The sequence below is a fragment of the Eschrichtius robustus genome, chromosome 1 (genome assembly GCF_028021215.1).
Source record: "Eschrichtius robustus isolate mEscRob2 chromosome 1, mEscRob2.pri, whole genome shotgun sequence".
NCBI lineage: Eukaryota > Metazoa > Chordata > Mammalia > Artiodactyla > Eschrichtiidae > Eschrichtius > Eschrichtius robustus.
This window is the reverse complement of record NC_090824.1, coordinates 119,277,517-119,295,402: the sequence shown is the minus strand read 5'-3', so window position 1 is coordinate 119,295,402 and position 17,886 is coordinate 119,277,517. Positions and strand designations below refer to the sequence as shown.

At 51.7% G+C, this 17,886-nt stretch overlaps 1 protein-coding gene across 3 annotated transcripts in view; it reads right to left on the bottom strand.

Moving 5' to 3' along the window:
* Nucleotides 1–1,353: 1,353 nt before the first annotated feature.
* CGNL1 (cingulin like 1) overlaps nt 1,354–17,886 on the bottom strand; it is a 153,004-nt gene continuing 136,471 nt past the window's right edge. For all 3 annotated transcript variants that reach the window (XM_068552321.1, XM_068552331.1, XM_068552340.1), the window contains exons 15-19: nt 8,605–8,688; nt 7,611–7,735; nt 6,041–6,149; nt 5,504–5,667; nt 1,354–4,420 (exon numbers count right to left, since the gene is read on the bottom strand). In XM_068552321.1, the coding sequence (XP_068408422.1) occupies nt 4,285–4,420; nt 5,504–5,667; nt 6,041–6,149; nt 7,611–7,735; nt 8,605–8,688 (618 nt within the window). In that variant the 3' untranslated portion in view covers nt 1,354–4,284. The remainder of the gene's footprint in view (nt 4,421–5,503; nt 5,668–6,040; nt 6,150–7,610; nt 7,736–8,604; nt 8,689–17,886) is intronic.

Here is a 17,886-nt window from a genome sequence, read left to right as displayed (position 1 = left end):
ATTTTCTCCTGTCATTTGAAAGTTTAGAAAAGAAAACTTTCTGACTGATGACTATCTTCCTACAAAGACAGGATCGCTGAAACCATCCACAAGTTCAAAGAAGGAATGTCGAGAATGTGGGGGAAGGAGCTAGCTGCAGGCCTGGAAGGACTTTTTCCCTTTGGCTCTGAGCTCCTGAGTCACTTCCCTCCCACAGGCGCAGGGGACAGGTAACCTCTCAGATCTCTTACTCTCACCACAAAGACCCTGGCACAGGGGCCAAAGAGGCTTAAATACAGTTTCAAAAGCAACTAGTACCAAAAGGGTGTTTTTACTTACAAATGATAAAATTACACCCCCAAAATCCTGACCTTTCTTTTAAAAAAAAAAGCAAACAATTTATGCAAAGACTTTGAGGACTTATTAAAATTAGAAAATCTCATCTATATTTGAGAAGCTCTGTTCAGTCAGAATACAGGGAGTCAAGGGCTGCAGGATAGCTGGATGGGCCAGATGTTTACATCACTGGGGGCGTTGAGGGGGCAGTGGGCAGAGCTCCGGGCAGGAAGCAGCAGCCCCCTGCGGCGGCCGAAAGGGTTTAATGAAGAAATGCCCTGGAGGGCGGCAGTGTTGGGGGAACCCACCAGGGTTGCCGAGGGGCACAGAGGAACAGCAGCAGGCCGCCCTGACCACCTTTAGAACCAGAGACACAAGGAGGAGGTATGGTCGCCCAAGTCCTGTGAATCCTTTGCAGTCCTGTCCCGCTGCATCACCGCTGGAAACGCTGCACAAAAGAGGGGTGACAACAGAAAAATGCTGACCTCCACCTGCTCCCACGAGCTGACCCCGACCAGCGTCGTCATCAGTCATGCGGGGAACCCATGGCCTTCAGGGATCGGCCTCCAGAGGACAGGGCGGAGAATGGACCATGAGCAGGGTAGGTCCCTTCCACGCGCAAGTGACTCCTGTTTCATATAAAACGGAGGCCATGATACCTGCTGTTAGCCTGCCATAGATCAAGTGAGATTATGTGCTAACTGTGATTGCAGGAGAACCCATTTCAGTTTTGGAACAAGGAAAAAACAGGGGGTGCCTGTTTATTCTCAGTTATCAACACATTTCCCCTTTTGCCATTTTCTGGAAATGGGCAGTCTGGATTTCTCAGAACATCATAACCATCCAGGGACATTAGTCCTCTCAGTGTGCCCCACTCACCCCCTCCCCACCCTTCTATTTCAGACACGGGTCCCAGCCTGGAACACCCCAAGTTCCCCTACCTTGGGTAGCTTCCAGCCATTCACCTGGGTTGTTTCTTGGCAGACACTGAGCCAAGCTCTGGAGAAAACAAGGGAGTCGAAATAACGGGAGTCAAGATTCCTGCTGGGTGATACCGTTTATTGGAAGGCAAACTCGCTTTCTCCAGGAATTCACTTACATGGAGGTAGCTGCCTAAGAATGTCTCTTCCCGGTGACAAACCTAGGCAATCAAACCATACCCGAAAGCAGAAACCCAACAAAATAAGCCTATCGGCATTGTCGGATGACACTCAGAAGCAGGAAAAAAAATTATAAAGCTATATGATGATTGTCTCTTCAGCACTGCATTTGGCCACATACTTGTTTATTAAATAAAATACTTTTTTTTCTTTTTAAACTAGCTAAAGAAAATACTCTCAAGTAGGGTTAGTTCTTAAAGCAACAAACAGAGAAAAATATATATGTGTACATAATAAAATCAAAGAATGACAGCGTGTCCGAGCTGGCAAGGACCTTGAGCTCTGGTCCTCAATCATTCGCGTCATCTGCCGCTCTGAGTGCAGGCCTGTCAAGGTCATCATGGTAAGATGAGCTGGGACTTGGAAACATCTCTCTTCTCAGCTCCCAGGCTCGTGTTCCTCCCATCCTGGTGCACTGCATGCAACCAGCTCACCGCCAGCCCCGTTACAGCGTAGGAGGGCGCATTTGTTGACATTTGTAACGCCCCAGTGTTAGGGTAAAGATGCAGATCTTCTGAATGGTGAGCTCTGTTCTCTTTTCACAGGCAGTTTGTTCCTTGCAGCCTGCCTCATGGCTACCGGAAGGAACTGGCCAGAATGAGAGGCAGACACTTTCTCACAAACCAAGACAGATGCTGACTCGCTCCCAAAGTTCTTGGGCCCCCAACTTTTCCCATCTCTAATCTGTAGTGATGAGCGGGCGGAAGCATTGCTGGGCAGGCTTCTTGGCAAACACCTAATGGTGGTGGAAGCAGTGGGGAACTCAACAACATATGAGAGTCGAAGAACCCCTGGTGGGTTCCAATGAGCCAGTCAACCAACCACAGGCTTGCTGCCTCCCCAAGAGGACAGAGGGCCTCCGGCGCTAGGTTTGAAGGGGCTCAGCCTCTGTGTTCGTTGGTGTGACTGTTGTCTATCACCCCCTCTCCCCTGACGGTGCTCCAGGAAGGGAGGGATTTTGATCCACTTTATTCACTGCTGTGTTCCCAGTGCCAAAGACTGGGATATCATGGATGTCCAATAAATATATGTTAAACGAATGAACGGCTAACGGGAGGAATCTCGCCATACTCCAAATAAGCAAGCAGAGGCAAGAAGCACTCCACCCAGCAGAGGTAGAAGAGGGCTTGGCTCTTCTGCTCTGGGGGCCTCACCCATGGTGGCGGGGTGGGGGGCGACGACACCTACCCATAAACGGGGCTGATCACTCTGAGTCCTGCTGGGTGGGCTCTGTGACCTGGGGTAGGTAGGGCACTGAGATTCCCTGCTCCCTGTGGCAACTGTCAGGGAGCGCTGGGGTCACAGGCCTCTTACCTACCAGGATATGCGGGGACACTGTGAGGTAGCTGAACACTCACTCACATGCACACAACTCGAAGGCTTCCCTCCCTGGCCACGGCCCTGACCAGCTGTGATTGGACCTGGCCTCTGTGTGTGCCTAGGGACCATCACAGTGGAGGTGACACCAGGAAGGCCGAGAGGAAGTGCCGGGATACCCAGCACCCTCCCAGTGCCTCCCTGAAATTCCACCCCAGCAACGTGGCCTTGCCCAGACCTCACCCAGTCCCAGTTACCTCCTGCCTGGTGCCGGCCGCTGTCCCTCTGTCCCAGAAGTCAGGATTCTTCCAGTTTGTACAGACATGCCTCTGTCTGACTTCTGCTTCCTTCCTCCCTTTCCTGACATAAACCTGAGATCCTGTTCAACCTGCCTCTTGCCTACACATCCCCCCAGCTTTCAAGAACTTCCTCCTCTTCCACCTCCTCCTTCCTACCCACGCTCACACACACCTGCTTATCTCCTCTCCCTTCTTCCTGTCCCCATGCCCTTACTGCACAGCACCTGCCTCTTCCTCAAGCCTAAGTCCGCGAACCTTGCTCCCAAGCCCTCGCAGTCCCCACCCGGCAACCACCCCGTCCAGGGACGGAGAGAGTGTAGTTTGGAGGCGGGAGGAAAGGACCAAAAAGACACGACAGGAGGGCTCCACCCCCGCCCCCAGAAACCAACATCATTTGTCAAAAACCGTACGTACATGTCTGCCCACTCCACCTGTGCAAAAGAAACTGCAGCTGGTGACTGGTATTGGTCTCAGCATGGTTCAAAAATTTTAACAAAATTCTAGATAAAATAAGCAACCAAGGACCACGGATACAAGTGACCTCTGACTTTCCCTCCCCCTCCATCAACAAGTTCTTTACCAAGACCACTTGAACTTCTCTTCTTAGGATTAACTGGCCCTTATCACCACGACAATTCCTTTTTCCAACTCTGATGTCCAGAGTGGTCTTTACCTTCTCCCTCTTGCCTTTGCTCAGTAATACTTAAAAATCTAGTAGCTTTGTATTTTTAAAAATAATACTCAATAGAGATGTGTGAACTTTACAAACAAGCCACCCCACGAAGCCTCTGCAACATTCCAAAACGGAACAGCAGCAGCGGTCCGTGAGAAGGTCTGATTTAAAATATGTACAGCCTACGAATCCTCCCCTCCCCTTCGCAATGGCTATTAAATAGGAACTAGCATTTGGCCCCTTTTTCTTGACGGGGGCGCGGAGGGCAGAGAGGAGCAGCAATGTAGATGGCGCTGCAGACAGCTGTGCAGAACGGGGGCTCCATCCTGCCAAGTGGCTGCAGGCGTCTCAACGCATCCCCTGCAATAGCTGCTGTCTAAGCTACCAGAGCTGTGCGGCCATAGAGATCCTAGGAGGACGTGACGTCGCAGGGAGGAATTATCTGGTCCGCGAAGAGGAGGTGACGGCGCTCCCTTCCTCGCCTCCCGCTGCGGGCGGCTGCAGGCCCCTGGAAGTGGGCTCAGATCTGGCTGGCGGTGGTGCTGTCCTTCGGGAAGGCGTAGCTCAGCGGCGCCTCATAGAGGCTCCCCCCATCCGTGCTGAGGTCGTCGTCGTCGTCGCCGTCGTCCAGCACTTTGCTTGGCAGCTTCTTAAGTCTGCAAAACGACAGGCGTTATGTTTCCTGAACCTGGACCAGGGCTCACCTCCGATCTGGAGGCGAAGGGGTTCTAGGCGCCTGTCTCTCCACCCCAGCGAGTGGCATGTAAGCACAAGAACTTAGCTCGTCCGCATCTGTCAGTTCCCGCAGCAACAGGGAGCAAACTGCCCACCTGAGAGCACAGGAGGCTGCTGCTGACAGGGTGGGCTGGGCAGGGCTGGGGCAAGGTCAACAGTACTGATTTTTCCTTCTGCCTCAAGCTCCAATATGGCTCAGCAGGGTGCTGCCATAAATCCCATCTTAATTTAAAATTTTATCATCTTGTTTACCATGGGTTGTTTGCATTAAATTTTTTTTTTTAATATTGCATCTTGATTATTGAGATTTTTGGTGCCCCCTTAAATTCTGCCCCCGAATGCCAGCCTGGGACTGGGTTCTCGATAGACATGCCCTGTTTACAGGATTCTCAACAGGCTCCAGTCTTCTGGGCATTTATAAGAGAACTACCCGGGCAGCCAGCAAAAAGCCCCAGGTCACAGTCGGCCTCCAAGAAAGGCCCAGCTCCATGAATGGGTGTGAACTTAAACTCACCCCCTCACTCCAGTGCCCCAGGCAGTGACCCTGAGGCAGGGAAAGCAACCCCCCACCTAATGCCCCCCATCCTTAGGGCCGTGGCAGGGGAGCTCGAGAGAGCAGCTCTCTCCGGAGACCAGGTTTGGGATACCCTAGTCCTCCTGAGAACACAAGCCACAGCTTTATCTCATTTCTCCCTAACCCAGGAGTCCTAAGGGCTGGTCCAGGAGCTGCTCCCTACACGGTGGTGTGAGCTAGTCTGACCTGCTCTGAGCCTCAGGATGACAGGGATGATACCTGCCCGGCTGACACCGGGGCAATGGTATGAGGATGACACATGTGACACCCTGAGTGGATACAGCCACTCTCACCCCTAGGATGGGATGACCCCAAAGGTGACAGCAAGGGGTCAGCTTGACACAAAGGAGTGGGAGCACTCTGAAAGCAGCCGGCTCCCCTCAAATGTCAGGGCCACCACAGCCCCGGGGGGGTCGCCGCACTTGCCCACCTTAAGTCCTTCTTCATGGAACTTAGCTGCCCCTGCAGCTGCTCGTTCACGTCCATCTGTTCCTCCAGCTCCCTCTGCAGCTTCTTCTTAGAACTTTCCAGTCTGTCTATTTCCTCCTCAGCCTCCTCCACCTGTCGCTTCATTGCTTTCAAGCGCAAGCTCAGCTGCAGGGGGAAGGCAGGCTGTGAGCTGGCAGGTCGCCCAGCCCAGCATGGAGAGGCCAGTGGTCCAGCCTCCTTCTCTCCAAGCAACCAAGGTATGGCAAAGGGGGCAACCAGCCTCATGGGAAAGTGGAGATGAGACTCTAAGACAGAAAATTCTACTTTTTAAAAGCCAAGTTCAGGGTCTGAAGTTTGCTGAAATCCCCTACTAAAGTGGGCTCCAAAGGCCCCATTCCATGACGTAAGGGGTGGAGTGGAAAGGGCGGACTCAGTCCACTCAACTTCACCGCCTGCCTGCCCGCCGAGGCCTCCCCTCCCTCTCGCTTCCCCAGCCTGAGACATTAAATCTCAAACGAACTCGCAGAGGGTCCCACACCTGGTCCTTCTGATCCGTCAGCGACAGGTGCTCGTCGTCTACCTGCATCACTAGCTCTTTCACCTTCCACTCCAGCCGGCGGTTGCTGAGCTGGAGGCTGGCCCGGTCCCTGGAAGAGCGGGAGAAGCAGAACAGGGGACCGTCTCAGCCCAGCCCCACAGGAGGCCAGCCCAGGGCTGTCTGGTAGACGCAGGGTCAGGGAGACTCACAGGTGTACAGCAGGACAGCGCTGCTCATTGGACAGATGAGGAAACAGGGGCTCTGAGAGGGGGAGGGACTTTGCCCAAGGCGGCAGAGCCAGAGAGAGGCTGAGCCGGAGCCAGACCTGCCCTGAGTTCTCCCAGTCCTGCGCTTTACTTGGTAAGGCAGTGCGTCATAGACTGCCAGGCTGTGAATGTTTGGAGTTTACTCCAGGCTGCCCTGGAGTAGAAAGGCCCAGTCCCAAAAGTCTTACTGAAAATGGAAAATGTAAAGTGCTCTATGCACACACACCCACACTGCTTCTAGGAAGGTGAGGGGCCATGAGTAAGAACTGAGGCTGGGGGCTTCCCTGGTGGCGCAGTGGTTAAGAATCTGCCTGCCAAGGCAGGGGACGTGGGTTCGAGCCCTGGTCCGGGAGGATCCCACGTGCCGCAGAGCAGCTAAGCCCGTGTGCCACAACTACTGAGCCCGTGAGCCACAACTACTGAGCCCACGCTCTAGAGCCCATGAGCCACAACTACTGAGCCCGTGCTCTGGAGCCCGCAAGCCACAACTACTGAGCCCATGGTCTAGAGCCCATGAGCCACAACTACTGAGCCCTCGCTCTAGAGCCCACAAGCCACGACTACTGAACCTGCGTGCCACAACTGCTGAAGCCCGCGCACCTAGAGCCCCTGTTCCACAACAAGAGAGGCCACCACAACAAGAGAGGCCACTGCGACGAGAAGCTGGCACGCCACGGCGAGGAGTGGCCCCCGCTCGCCGCAATTAGAGAAAGCCCGCACGCAGCAGCGGAGACCCAATGCAGCCAAAAATAAAAATAAATTATAAAAAAAAAAAAAAAAAAAAAAGAACCGAGGCTGGTGAAGCTTAACCCAGTACTGGCCCTCAGGCTGTGGTCTGAGAACAAGCTGTAGAGAATCACTTGTAGTCATCTGATCCTGTGTCCCTTCCACCCACATGCCCATCTCTGACAGATGGCCACTCAGCCTCTGCTTGAATATACCTGGCCCCCCAGAGCAGAGACAGCCCCCTTACCTCTATTCCAGCTCAAACTCAGTAGCTTACAAGGCAGCCTGTCCTATTTAAGGCATGGGGAAAGGAGCAGCTAAGAACTGAGCAGTGGGGAGTCCCAAGTTTTAGTCCTGCTACATCAATATTCTGCCAGGCTACCTTCCTCAAGTCATTTACTTTGGTGGGTCTCAGTTTTCTCATCTATAAAATGGAAACAATTTTCCAGCAAGGTTGTACTTGCTCTGCCTTCCTCACAGGCTTTCGAGGATGGGAAGAGATACAAGTGTGAAAGCACTTTGTAATGTGATGCCCACTGCCCACCAGGGCCTCTGCACCACGGCTGGGCCCAGCTCACCTCTCCTCGCTCTCCAGACGGTCCTCCAGCTCTGCGATCCTGGCCTCCATCTGCACCACCAGCCCCTCTTTGCTGGACCTGTAGGAACCTTCCAGGTGGATAATCCGGCTCTTTAAGTCCTTGTTCTGGAATCAGACAGGGAGGCCGTGAGGGGCTGTGTCTGCCACACCCTCTGTGCAGAGCAGAGCAGAACACAGGGTGGGGCAGTGTTTGGTTGGTGACTGAGGTAAGCCTGCTTTCCACCTTAGGATGTGTGGCCCCAGGAGACCTGGGGATGTATCCAGGGAAAAGCTTTGCACTCATGTCCTGGCAAGCCAAAAGAAGAGATTCTATCACATTGCTTATAAGCCTGAGTGAAATCTTTGCATGTCCTAAGACTACTGGATGTCAGACAAATGAGGCTGACCTTGGCCTTTTACAAAACCTATTGGGGTGGGGGACTTCCCTGGAGGTCCAGTGGTTAAGACTCTAGGTTTCCATTGCAGGGGGTGTGGGTTTGAGCCCTGGTCGGGGAACTAAGATCCCACGTGCTATGCGGCACAGCCAAAATAAATAAATAAATAAACCTATTGGGGCGGGACAGGAGAAATAGGCTCCTTCAGCAATATCATACATCATACTCGGTGAAGAACTTACATGAATGGCATGTAAAAGAAATAGTGATTCAAGTAAGGTTTGTTAGCAACTGCTGCATCTGAGGACACTGGTTCTTTATTATTCTCCTCTCATTCGAATTTAGCCCTCTTTAGGATCTAGAAACAACACTTGCAATTCTACCTCTCCCCAGCTGCTAAACTTACAAGCACACTTAATATTGTGGGAATAACCTCTCTGGAAAAGGCCTTAGAAACACCTGTACCTCTCAGGTGAGTTACTCTGCAGAGTTCTTCGGGGTGCTGTGCAAAGAAGGCTCAACCAAGGGGCTCTAATCCAAAGCCATGGGCGGCAGGGGGTGGGGGGGGAGGGAAGGGTTCATGGGGCCAGCTGCCCTCACCTGTCTCTCCAGGGAAATCTTGTCACACTCTAAGTCTTGCTTCACGGCTCGCTCCTGAAGTAGCTCGTTCCGCATCTGCTCCATCTACACCACACAGTGCAAAAGCCCAGAGGTTAGAGGGGGTGTTCCTATAGCCTTTGTGCTGAAATGGTTCGCAGGTATGAATTCCAACAACCAACTCAGCTCCTCTTGATGACGGGGGCCTCCTACCTTCTCCTCTTGAATACTGGGGCTGTCCCTTAGATATTCTTGAGTTCTCAACGATTGCAACAATAATGATACAAATACCAATAATAGTCAAAGTTAACCCTGCCGTTATGGGTTGAATCGTGTCCCCTCCAAAAAGATATATTAAAGTCCTAACCCGTAGAACCTCAGATGTGACCTTATTTGGAAATAGGGTCTCCACAGAGGGAATCAAGTTAAACTGAGGTCGTTAGGGCGGGCTCGAATCCAGTATGACCGGTGTCCTTATAAAAAGGGGAAGTTTGAATGCAGAGACAGACATGCACAGAGGCAAGACAGAGACACAGGGAGAATGCCACGTGAAGACGGAGGATTGGAGTGAGGCATCTACAAGTGAAGGAGCACCAAAGATTGCCGGCAAACTACCAGAAGCTAGGAAGAAGCAAGGAAGGATTCTCCTACAGGTCTGGAGGGAGTACGACCCTGTTGACACTTTGCTTTCAGGCTTTTGGCCTCCAGAACTTGAGACAACACATTTTTGTTGTTCTAGGCCACCTAGTTTATGGTACTGATACTTTGTTACAGCAGCCCTAGGGAACTGCTACACCTGCTCAGCACTCCACCTGTACTATCCTACGACATCCCCACAACAAGCCTGTGACGCAGGTAATACCATCTCTGCTGAGGACATCAAGGCTTGGAGAAGTTAATCAACTTGGATCATGACCAACCATCCCAGCCTGCCCAGGACTGAGGATGTGCTCAGGCCATGTGACTCTGAACGCTAAAACTGAGGGAGTCCCAGGCAAACTGGGATGAGTCAGTCACCCAACTTGCCAGGGATCTACACAAGTAGTAACAGGGGAAGCTAGTATTCCCCTGAGCTGCTGGCTGCTGCATTACAAGTTCGAGCTTCAGCAAAGGCTTCTGCAGTCAGCATATCTCAGATGCTGCTAGATTTCTCCCTTCTTATGCCAAAAACAGAAGTCAGCAAGAACACTCCAGGTGTCCTGCCAAAGGCTAAGCCTCACCAAGGATTTCTTCTATATTAATAGGAAATGAGCCTAGCTGAGCGGCATCTGGAAAGAAACCCTGTCGCTTGCCTATCGGTATCTACATTTCCCATCCCCAGTGGGCCGTAGCAACAGTGAAATGTGCTTCAGAGGCAGAGGCCCCAGACCCTGTTCCCAGCACCGTCCAGCAGAGGGCAGCCTGAAGAAGCCCAGAGAACTAAGAAGGTGAGCCAGGAAAATAAAACTGCCTGTTCCTTCTTAAGGCCGGGGGTGTGCACACAGGAGTCCCTGGATGCCTGGGGAGCACGTGTAACAGTCTCGCCCTGACCAGCCTTGACTTGGATTTTCACCGCCTGTACAAGCACCCTCGTGAGTAAAACATAAGCTCACCCCCTTCCTTGCCATCCACCTGGAGTGCAAGACCTGAGGAATAACGAGAGGAGACGCCACCACGATGGGCTAGGCTTGCACCTCCCACTGTCCCGACCACAGCGTATGCGCGGAATGACAAGCAGAGTGGTGTGGCTGGCCCAGACTGGGTGACAGGGAGTGGTAAGGAACGAGGCTGGCGATGGGCAGGGCTGGGACGTGGAGAGCCCGGTACCCCAGGAGGAAGCCGAGACCCTGCCCACAGAGGAGGGTGAACCTGTGTGGTCCCCCAAAAAAGTTCACATTTTTGCATTTCTGACTGGCAGGCTTCTAAGTCACAGGGGTTCCGAATTTTACAGCAGAGTACACGGAGGTCCAGGGCAGTTACCCACACATCGGGAGGGAGTGGGATCAGAACACAGGCCGTGCCTACTCATGGCCCACTCCCTCACCTGCTCTGGCTCTCTAGACTAACTCAGTGAAAAGGCTTCGGAAAGACTTAGGGTCTAACATACAGCTGTCACGTAACAACCAAGATCCGGGAGGCAGCCGGTCTCCTTAGGGCATCCTTGTACGCAGCAGGGGAAAACGTGCCAGCCGTGCACAGGTCAGCAGGCAGAGCACATAAAACTCCTCCCTCGGCTCCACGCCCCCGCCTGGCCCCGGGCCCTGGAGAATCACGCGCTGCCAAGAGGGCCCTGCACAATTCCTCTAGCTGCTCTAGGAGCACCAGGTCCACGGGTAATGAATGCAGCCTCACAGCCCCGCTCCGAGCACGGCTGTGAACCAGCCAACAGCCCTACAGAGGTCGCCAGCACGGCTGGGCCACGGGACCACGATGTGCCTCCTGGGGGAAACTGTTCTGTTCACGCCCGCTGGGCAGAGGCCAGGACCTCACTGAGGACACGGCTAAACTTTCACCGCGACGGGAAGCAATTACACAGACAGGGAGCAATGGCCCAGCTTCTCTTCCTGGCTCTGCATCCACCTGCATGTGACCTTGGTCGCCTCACCTCTGGGATGTGGACTCCTCATTTCTAAACAAGGAAGCTGAACAAGGCGGCCTGTAGGCCCTTGGAGCTGGCCTACAATGCAGTGAAGGCACATTCGGTGCCTCCCGCCCGCCGTGCGGCGCTGTGCGGCCCTCCTTCTAAGGCCCCTGTCTCCATCTTTCAGCTACAGTAGCCATTCCATGTCTCCAGACCTTTAGGGGCGTCCCCAGAAAAGACCCACTCGGTCAGGGTGAGAGCGAGTGTGTGTTTGTGAACACATATGTTTGTGTGCCGGGAGAGGGGTGATCTTGGAATGATGGGGTGGGCCCATGCATTCGTTCAGATTGTATTATCAGCCCTAGGCTGGACATCGTGACAGTATCTGACCTCATTATAGGCTCGTGGGGGGACAAATGAACAAGCCGTCCCTGTGGTCAGTGTCACTGCAATGGGGAAGGACAGCATGCTGGCACGGGGTGCACGGCAGTGGTCACAGCCCAGACTGGGAGGGTCAAGGAAATTCTCCAGAGCAAGAGACGCTGAGCTGAGATCTGAGAGCTGAGTGGGAGGTCAGAGTCAGGCAGGGCGGGGACGGGGCAGGAGAGGAAGTGCAGCTCTCCTAGCCAGGGACCACTAATGAGAAAAGGCAGGAGTTAAGAAAGAGGAAGGGAGCGCTGGAAGAATCGAGAGCACTGAGGTGGACATGCGGGGAGGCAAGGGGACGGGTTAAGAGCTCAGGTGGCGAGGTAGACAGGGAGCAGTCACACGGGGCCTGTTATGATATTGTGACCACAGCGAACATCTGCATTGCACTTAACAAAAGTAAGTCTGGAGCATTTTTATAGCGTTATCTCATTTCATCCTCACCACCACCTGATGAGGCAGGTACTATGAACATCCCTAGGTACCCCTAGAGTCCAGGGGAGTTTGCAGATACAGGTGTGGAGACTGGGTGGTGCCAGCTGAAGCCACAGGACAAATGAGCTCACCAAGGAGAAGTGCATGAAGAATGAGGAGGCTCCAGAACCGTGCCCTGGGAAGGCCTCCCCGCTCCGCTTTGTTAGGGGAGGTATGGAGAAAACCAGGACACTGACCTGCTGCAAAGGCCCAGAAGGGCGAGGACAGAGGAAAATGCATCTAGGTTGGCCAGGAAGATGGCTCTGGGAGGCTCAGCAGAGAAGGGAGAGACAGGGAAGCCCCTCTTCTCTAGAACCGCAGCGTGACAGATGACAGCTCTGACCCGAGGGCTGAGGAGCTCAAGTAAGGGGTTTGCAAGACAGATGCCCACAGCTGTTAGCAGACCGAGGGGGAGAATCACCGAGGAGGAAACAGTTACAGGTGATGGACTGTAGCGGGACGGGAATGTGACAGGAGACTGTCCAGTGAGGGAGGGAGGGAGGGATGCAGGCCCACACTGGGGGCAGCACGGGAGTGGGAGAGAGCCCAGGAGAGGGACGGTAAGCCAGGGCTCGGGGGGGAGGCTTCTGTAGCTCGGAGGCCCAGGACGGAGCAGGAAGGGAAGGGAGATGATTTCCCCAAAAGTTAAGGGATAACGAAGACCTGGAGGCTTGTCGAGAGAGAGGAAGAGAGAAAGAGAGAAATTTAGTTGCTGGCGGGGTGTGAGGCCAAAACCCACCAGAAGACAATAAAAGGCCGTGGGGGCAGAGGCCAGGGGCTCGTTGCAGCTGTACAGCAACTGCATGAGGAGCCACTCAGTGACTTCCACAGCTGTGCTCCAAGCCTGGGGAAGGAGGAGGGAAACAGAAAGAACCGAGAGCCCCTGGCGGCAGGTGCGGAGTGACTACGAGTGTCCACGCCTGAGCCTGTTAATCCTCCCAGGACTCTCTGAGGCAGACTTTACCACCCCCATCTTCCAGCTGGGAGGTTCAGGACTGGTGGGCATTCCCTTCTCTGCCAACCTCCCAGGTCCCTCAGTGAAGGGCAAAACCTAGAAGTAGGAGGAGTTCTGGGGGTCCTTTGGAGCCTAAATGGAAGAAGCACCTCCAGTGGCATGAGGCAGAGAAGCGCTGTGGAGGGATTTAAAGATTGCCAAGGGGTCCACGGCACCGGGCCCGGGCTGGGGTTCAGGACAAACTTAAAGAAGCGGCCACCGGCCAAAAACTTGCTCTCTCAGGGCTACTGACTGGAAATTCTGGATCCTGCCAGGAAATGAGCCTCCCAGTACAGAGGGGCACTCAGGAAGCAGCATCCCGGAGGTCTCCGCAGGTTCAAGACCTCCCAGGAGCGCCCCAGGCCAGTGTGAGTCTCCAAAGGAAAAACAAAGCAAAACAGTAATTATTTATACCCCACCACATCCCCTCAAAAGATGGCTATTGAAATGGAAGTGTAAAATAAATCAGAGTGAAGAACAGGAAGGAACAAATGTGAGACCATAAAACTTAACAGTTACTGTCACCGGACAGTCAATTTTCCTTCAGTCTTTTGGCAAACATGATAGGCTTCCTTCAGTTTTTCAAAAAGGAGAGCCAGACACTGAATTCTAAAATAAATACACCAGCTGTACACCTGAAACTAACACAACATTGTTAATCAACTATACTCCAATATAAAATAAAAACTTAAAAAATAAAGTGTGAAATAAACAAATTAAAAAAAAAACAACCATGCAGAGCCGTACACAAGGAATACCACGTGGTGTTATGAACAATACCCCCAAGGATGGGTTTCACCATAAACCCCAAGTGTTTCAGTCGAGTTCCTCAATACTGTGATCCCCAGGAATGGCCCCGTGACTCGTGAATATTCCAAATCAGATTCTTCTCACCCTGAGCCCACACTGGGAACAAAAAAAAAAAAAAAAAAAAGAGAGAGAGAGAGAGAGAGAGAAATGGCCTCTGGCTTAGCCCGTTTCCTCCTTTGGACCAGGGAAGTAAATCTGAGGCTGAGAAAACATTTCTTTATGTAAGCTTAGCGCTTTACGTTGCTGTTTACCCTTCAACTATATTAAATAGACCAAACAAAAACTTTCCAGTCGAATTAAAAACAGAAGGGGAGCTGAAGGCAACAGTTATCACAGCTGGATTGAAAGAATGCTAAACCCTGAGCATGTTGATCGGAAATAACAGTATCAGATTCCAGTGGGTTTATGTCAGAGGCACCCGTGACCTGAGCCAGCTCTCAGGATGAGAAGCAGCTGCCTTCCGGGTTAATGAAAAGCCAGAGATATGTATGATCGCGAATAATAATATTTAACCCCATCACCTGTGTTTACCATTGGGCTGTAAAGGGGTTGGTGAGCACACACTCTTGGCTAGTACTAAAAAGGATACTCAGTCACAAGAAAGGAAAATTGTGATTAACCAACTGTACACATTGGGTTTTTGAGTAGTCTTTACAATAGGAGGCAGTTCTGAGACCAGGAATATTTTAATTAAAGAAGAAAAAAAAGAAAGAAAGAAAGAAAGAAATCCCATGCTGATCTTTCACGTGCTGACTGCAAAGCAGCCTCACTTCCCAGGCTCATATTCTGGTGGTTGCATCCCCCTGGTACAGACTGAGGAGTAGGTGTGAGCCAGCCAGCTGGGAGCAGTTCCTGAAAAGGACTGCAGAAGCCTGCGACTTTATCCACTGGGATTTACCCTGCAGTTGCCAAGGCAACAGGGCAGCTCTCGAATTGGTACTTTTCCTCTTGCCTGCTGGCTGCCTGGGTTGAACAAATGGTCTTTCCACTGGGCTGGGTTATCCTGGCCTCCGTGGCCAAGAGAACACCTCTCCATCTCGGGCCAGATCTACTGTTAACTGTAGGCACTCAGCCACCAGCAGTCACACAGCAGTGCCCAAGGAGCTAGAACATCAGCCTGTGGGACACACTGAAAACACCAGGCTGGGCCATCTGAATCCTGGACTCAGAAGCAGGGTCAGGAGAGGATCAGGTGAAAATAAATCCTCACTCATATTAAGAGACACTGTGGCATTATTTTTAACTTGGGCACAGAAACCCAAACATTTGGGGCGTTTTTACCACCCTCACTGTCCGATGCTGGGATGATGGGAACAGGTGGGAGGTGGTGGGCTTTGGGCTCCACACTTCTTACAAGCCTCGAGACCCTAAGCAGCCACTTAGCCTCGTGAGCCCTGAAAACAACAAGAGAAAGCATGCAAGGCACGGGCACAGCGCCCAGCACCTGGAGAACCCTCAGTAAGGACGGCAAATGTCGTAAAGGGAAACACGGTTTTAGAGGAAGGAGAGGAAAAAGGATTTCTCTGGATTTAAACAGACCAAAAGCCAGTAAAGCACCCACTACTTTATTCAAATTTCCTTCAACTTTAAGAATATCCGGGGGGTGGGGGTGGGATGAATTGGGAGGCTGGGATTGACATACACACACTACTATGTATGAAATAGATAACTAATGAGAACCTACTGTACAGCACAGGGAACTCTACTCAGGGCTCTGTGGTGACCTAAATGGGAAGGAAATCCAAAAAAGAGGGGATATATGTATACATATAGCCGGTTCACTTTGCTGTACAGCAGAAACTAACACAACACTGTAAAGCAACTATACTCCAATAAAAATTAATTAAAAAAAAAATATCCTGAGCATGTATCTAAAAGGAAGGCCTTAGAAGGCCTGGGAACTTACACAGAATGTTGCCAGCATTTACTGAGCATCAGACGTTAAGCACGAGAAAGTGGAAACAAACACATGAAAAGGACAGAATGTTTGATCTCACAACCGCCTCTCCTGTCCTCTGTCCCTGGAAACAGCCCAGCTGAGGCTTCATTCAGGCCCCCTTTCTCCTGCCCTTACTCCCGTCCCCTTTGAGAACGCTGTGTAAGCTTCACTGTTCTGCTCAACGACCTTCCAAGGCTCCCCATTGCCTTCAGGGTACAGTCCTTTCAAAATCCCTCAACCTGCCTCTCCTGTTATTCCCTCACGGAAACCAGAAACCTAACCAAGCACAGCAGTCCATTTGTTGCTCCGGAAAATGCTAAATAGACCCTACCTCCCAATCCTTGTTCACACCCTCCACCATATCTAGGATTCCTTTCCCATTCCTTACCTTGTCTAAATCTTACCCTTTCTGCAAAGCCAGCTCCGGGCCAGCCTTCCCCTAAGAACTCCCACAGTCACCCTCGCTATCATGGTCTTTCCCTCCTTAGCTGCCTGACTCTTTCACTGGGCATTTAGTACCCACTGCTTTTTCTTTTTCTTTCTTTTTTTTTTTTAATTAATTAATTGATTTTATTTTATTTTTGGCTGTGTTGGGTCTTCGTTTCTGCGCGAGGGCTTTCTCTAGTTGCGGCCAGTGGGGGCCATTCTTCATCGCGATGCGCGGGCCTCTCACTATCGCGGCCTCTCTTGCTGCGGAGCACAGGCTCCAGACGCGCAGGCTCAGTAGTTGTGGCTCACGGGCCTAGTCGCTCCGTGGCATGTGGGATCTTCCCGGACCAGGGCTCGAACCCGTGTCCCCTGCACTGATAGGCAGATTCTCAACCACTGAGCCACCAGGGAAGTCCACCCACTGCTTTTTCTCGATAGTTACCCATTGTTTAGGCAAGCCTCTGCTCCTCAAACCAACCACAGTGCCTGCCTTGGTCAGCCGTGCACCCTGGCTGGATCACAGGTGATGCTGGGCCTCGGCTCTCTCATCCACTGCACAGAAAGTCTGGGGAAATGAACCTGGAGGTCCTTGCCAGATCTAAGATTCTGTAAATGGGGTAGGCCATTCACTAAAATTACCAGAAAACCTCTTTTTCTAGTTTTCCCACCTAAGCCCTGTCACTCAGACTAGGAAAATGAATGGGAGATGTTCAGAGGATGCAAAAAAAAAAGATTTAGACAGGCAGCTTGTGAGCATGCAGAGATTAAGTAGAGAGAAGAGCTGCAACCTTTGACTTTTTAACTTAAAGAGACCAAGATCCAAAACATAAAGCTCCCCACGCCTTCCCTTTTCAGTGCAGTTTGCAGCACATCCAGAGCGGATGCTATAAATCAGGTTGGAGACGACAGACAGGCACCATTTCCTGCTCCTTAAGAGACATCTCCTGTGAGGAGGTGTCATAGGACAGCATTTGAGGGGGTGGAGGAGAAGGGGTCTTAGGTTTAGAAGTTTCCCATTTCTCTGATTCTGGCAGGAAGGCAGCCGGTACATCCCTAGAAGTTAACCTAAGTGAACTGAAACAACTTTAGAATCAAGGCCCACCCGTCTACACTCAGAGCCCTTTCTTGAACCTTTACTTTAAGAGGCAAGAAGCAAGTCTCAGATTGACCTTGACTTTGAGTGAGAAGTAAATGCTTTCCTGTAAGGCGGGTATATTTGACAAACCCATTTCTCTACCCTTCCTCACAAATCCAAAGGCAGCACATGCCAGAAGAGAGCACTCCATCAGGAGACCCCACTTTATCTCAGGGGTTTGTTTTGTTTTATTGTTTTAGTAATTCCTACCTCAGTTTGAACACGATGCTCAATTTCTCCGCTTTTAACAGACACCAGGCTTTACCCTCCCTACCCCAGAGAGTGCAGTGAGAACGAAGAAAAGTGACGAGGAAAATAGAACAAATATAGCAAAAAGGCTAGAGACATTTGTGAAACCCATCTTTTCAGGCACATAAACTCAGTCACAGGGAGGGAATGACAGAGTTAAAGGGCGACTCAGACACAATTTTATAAAACCTTCTCACAGCATTTCAATGTTAGAATTCAGAAAAGACTTCAGAAATCTCCTGGACAAACAGCCTCCTTTGCATAGATCT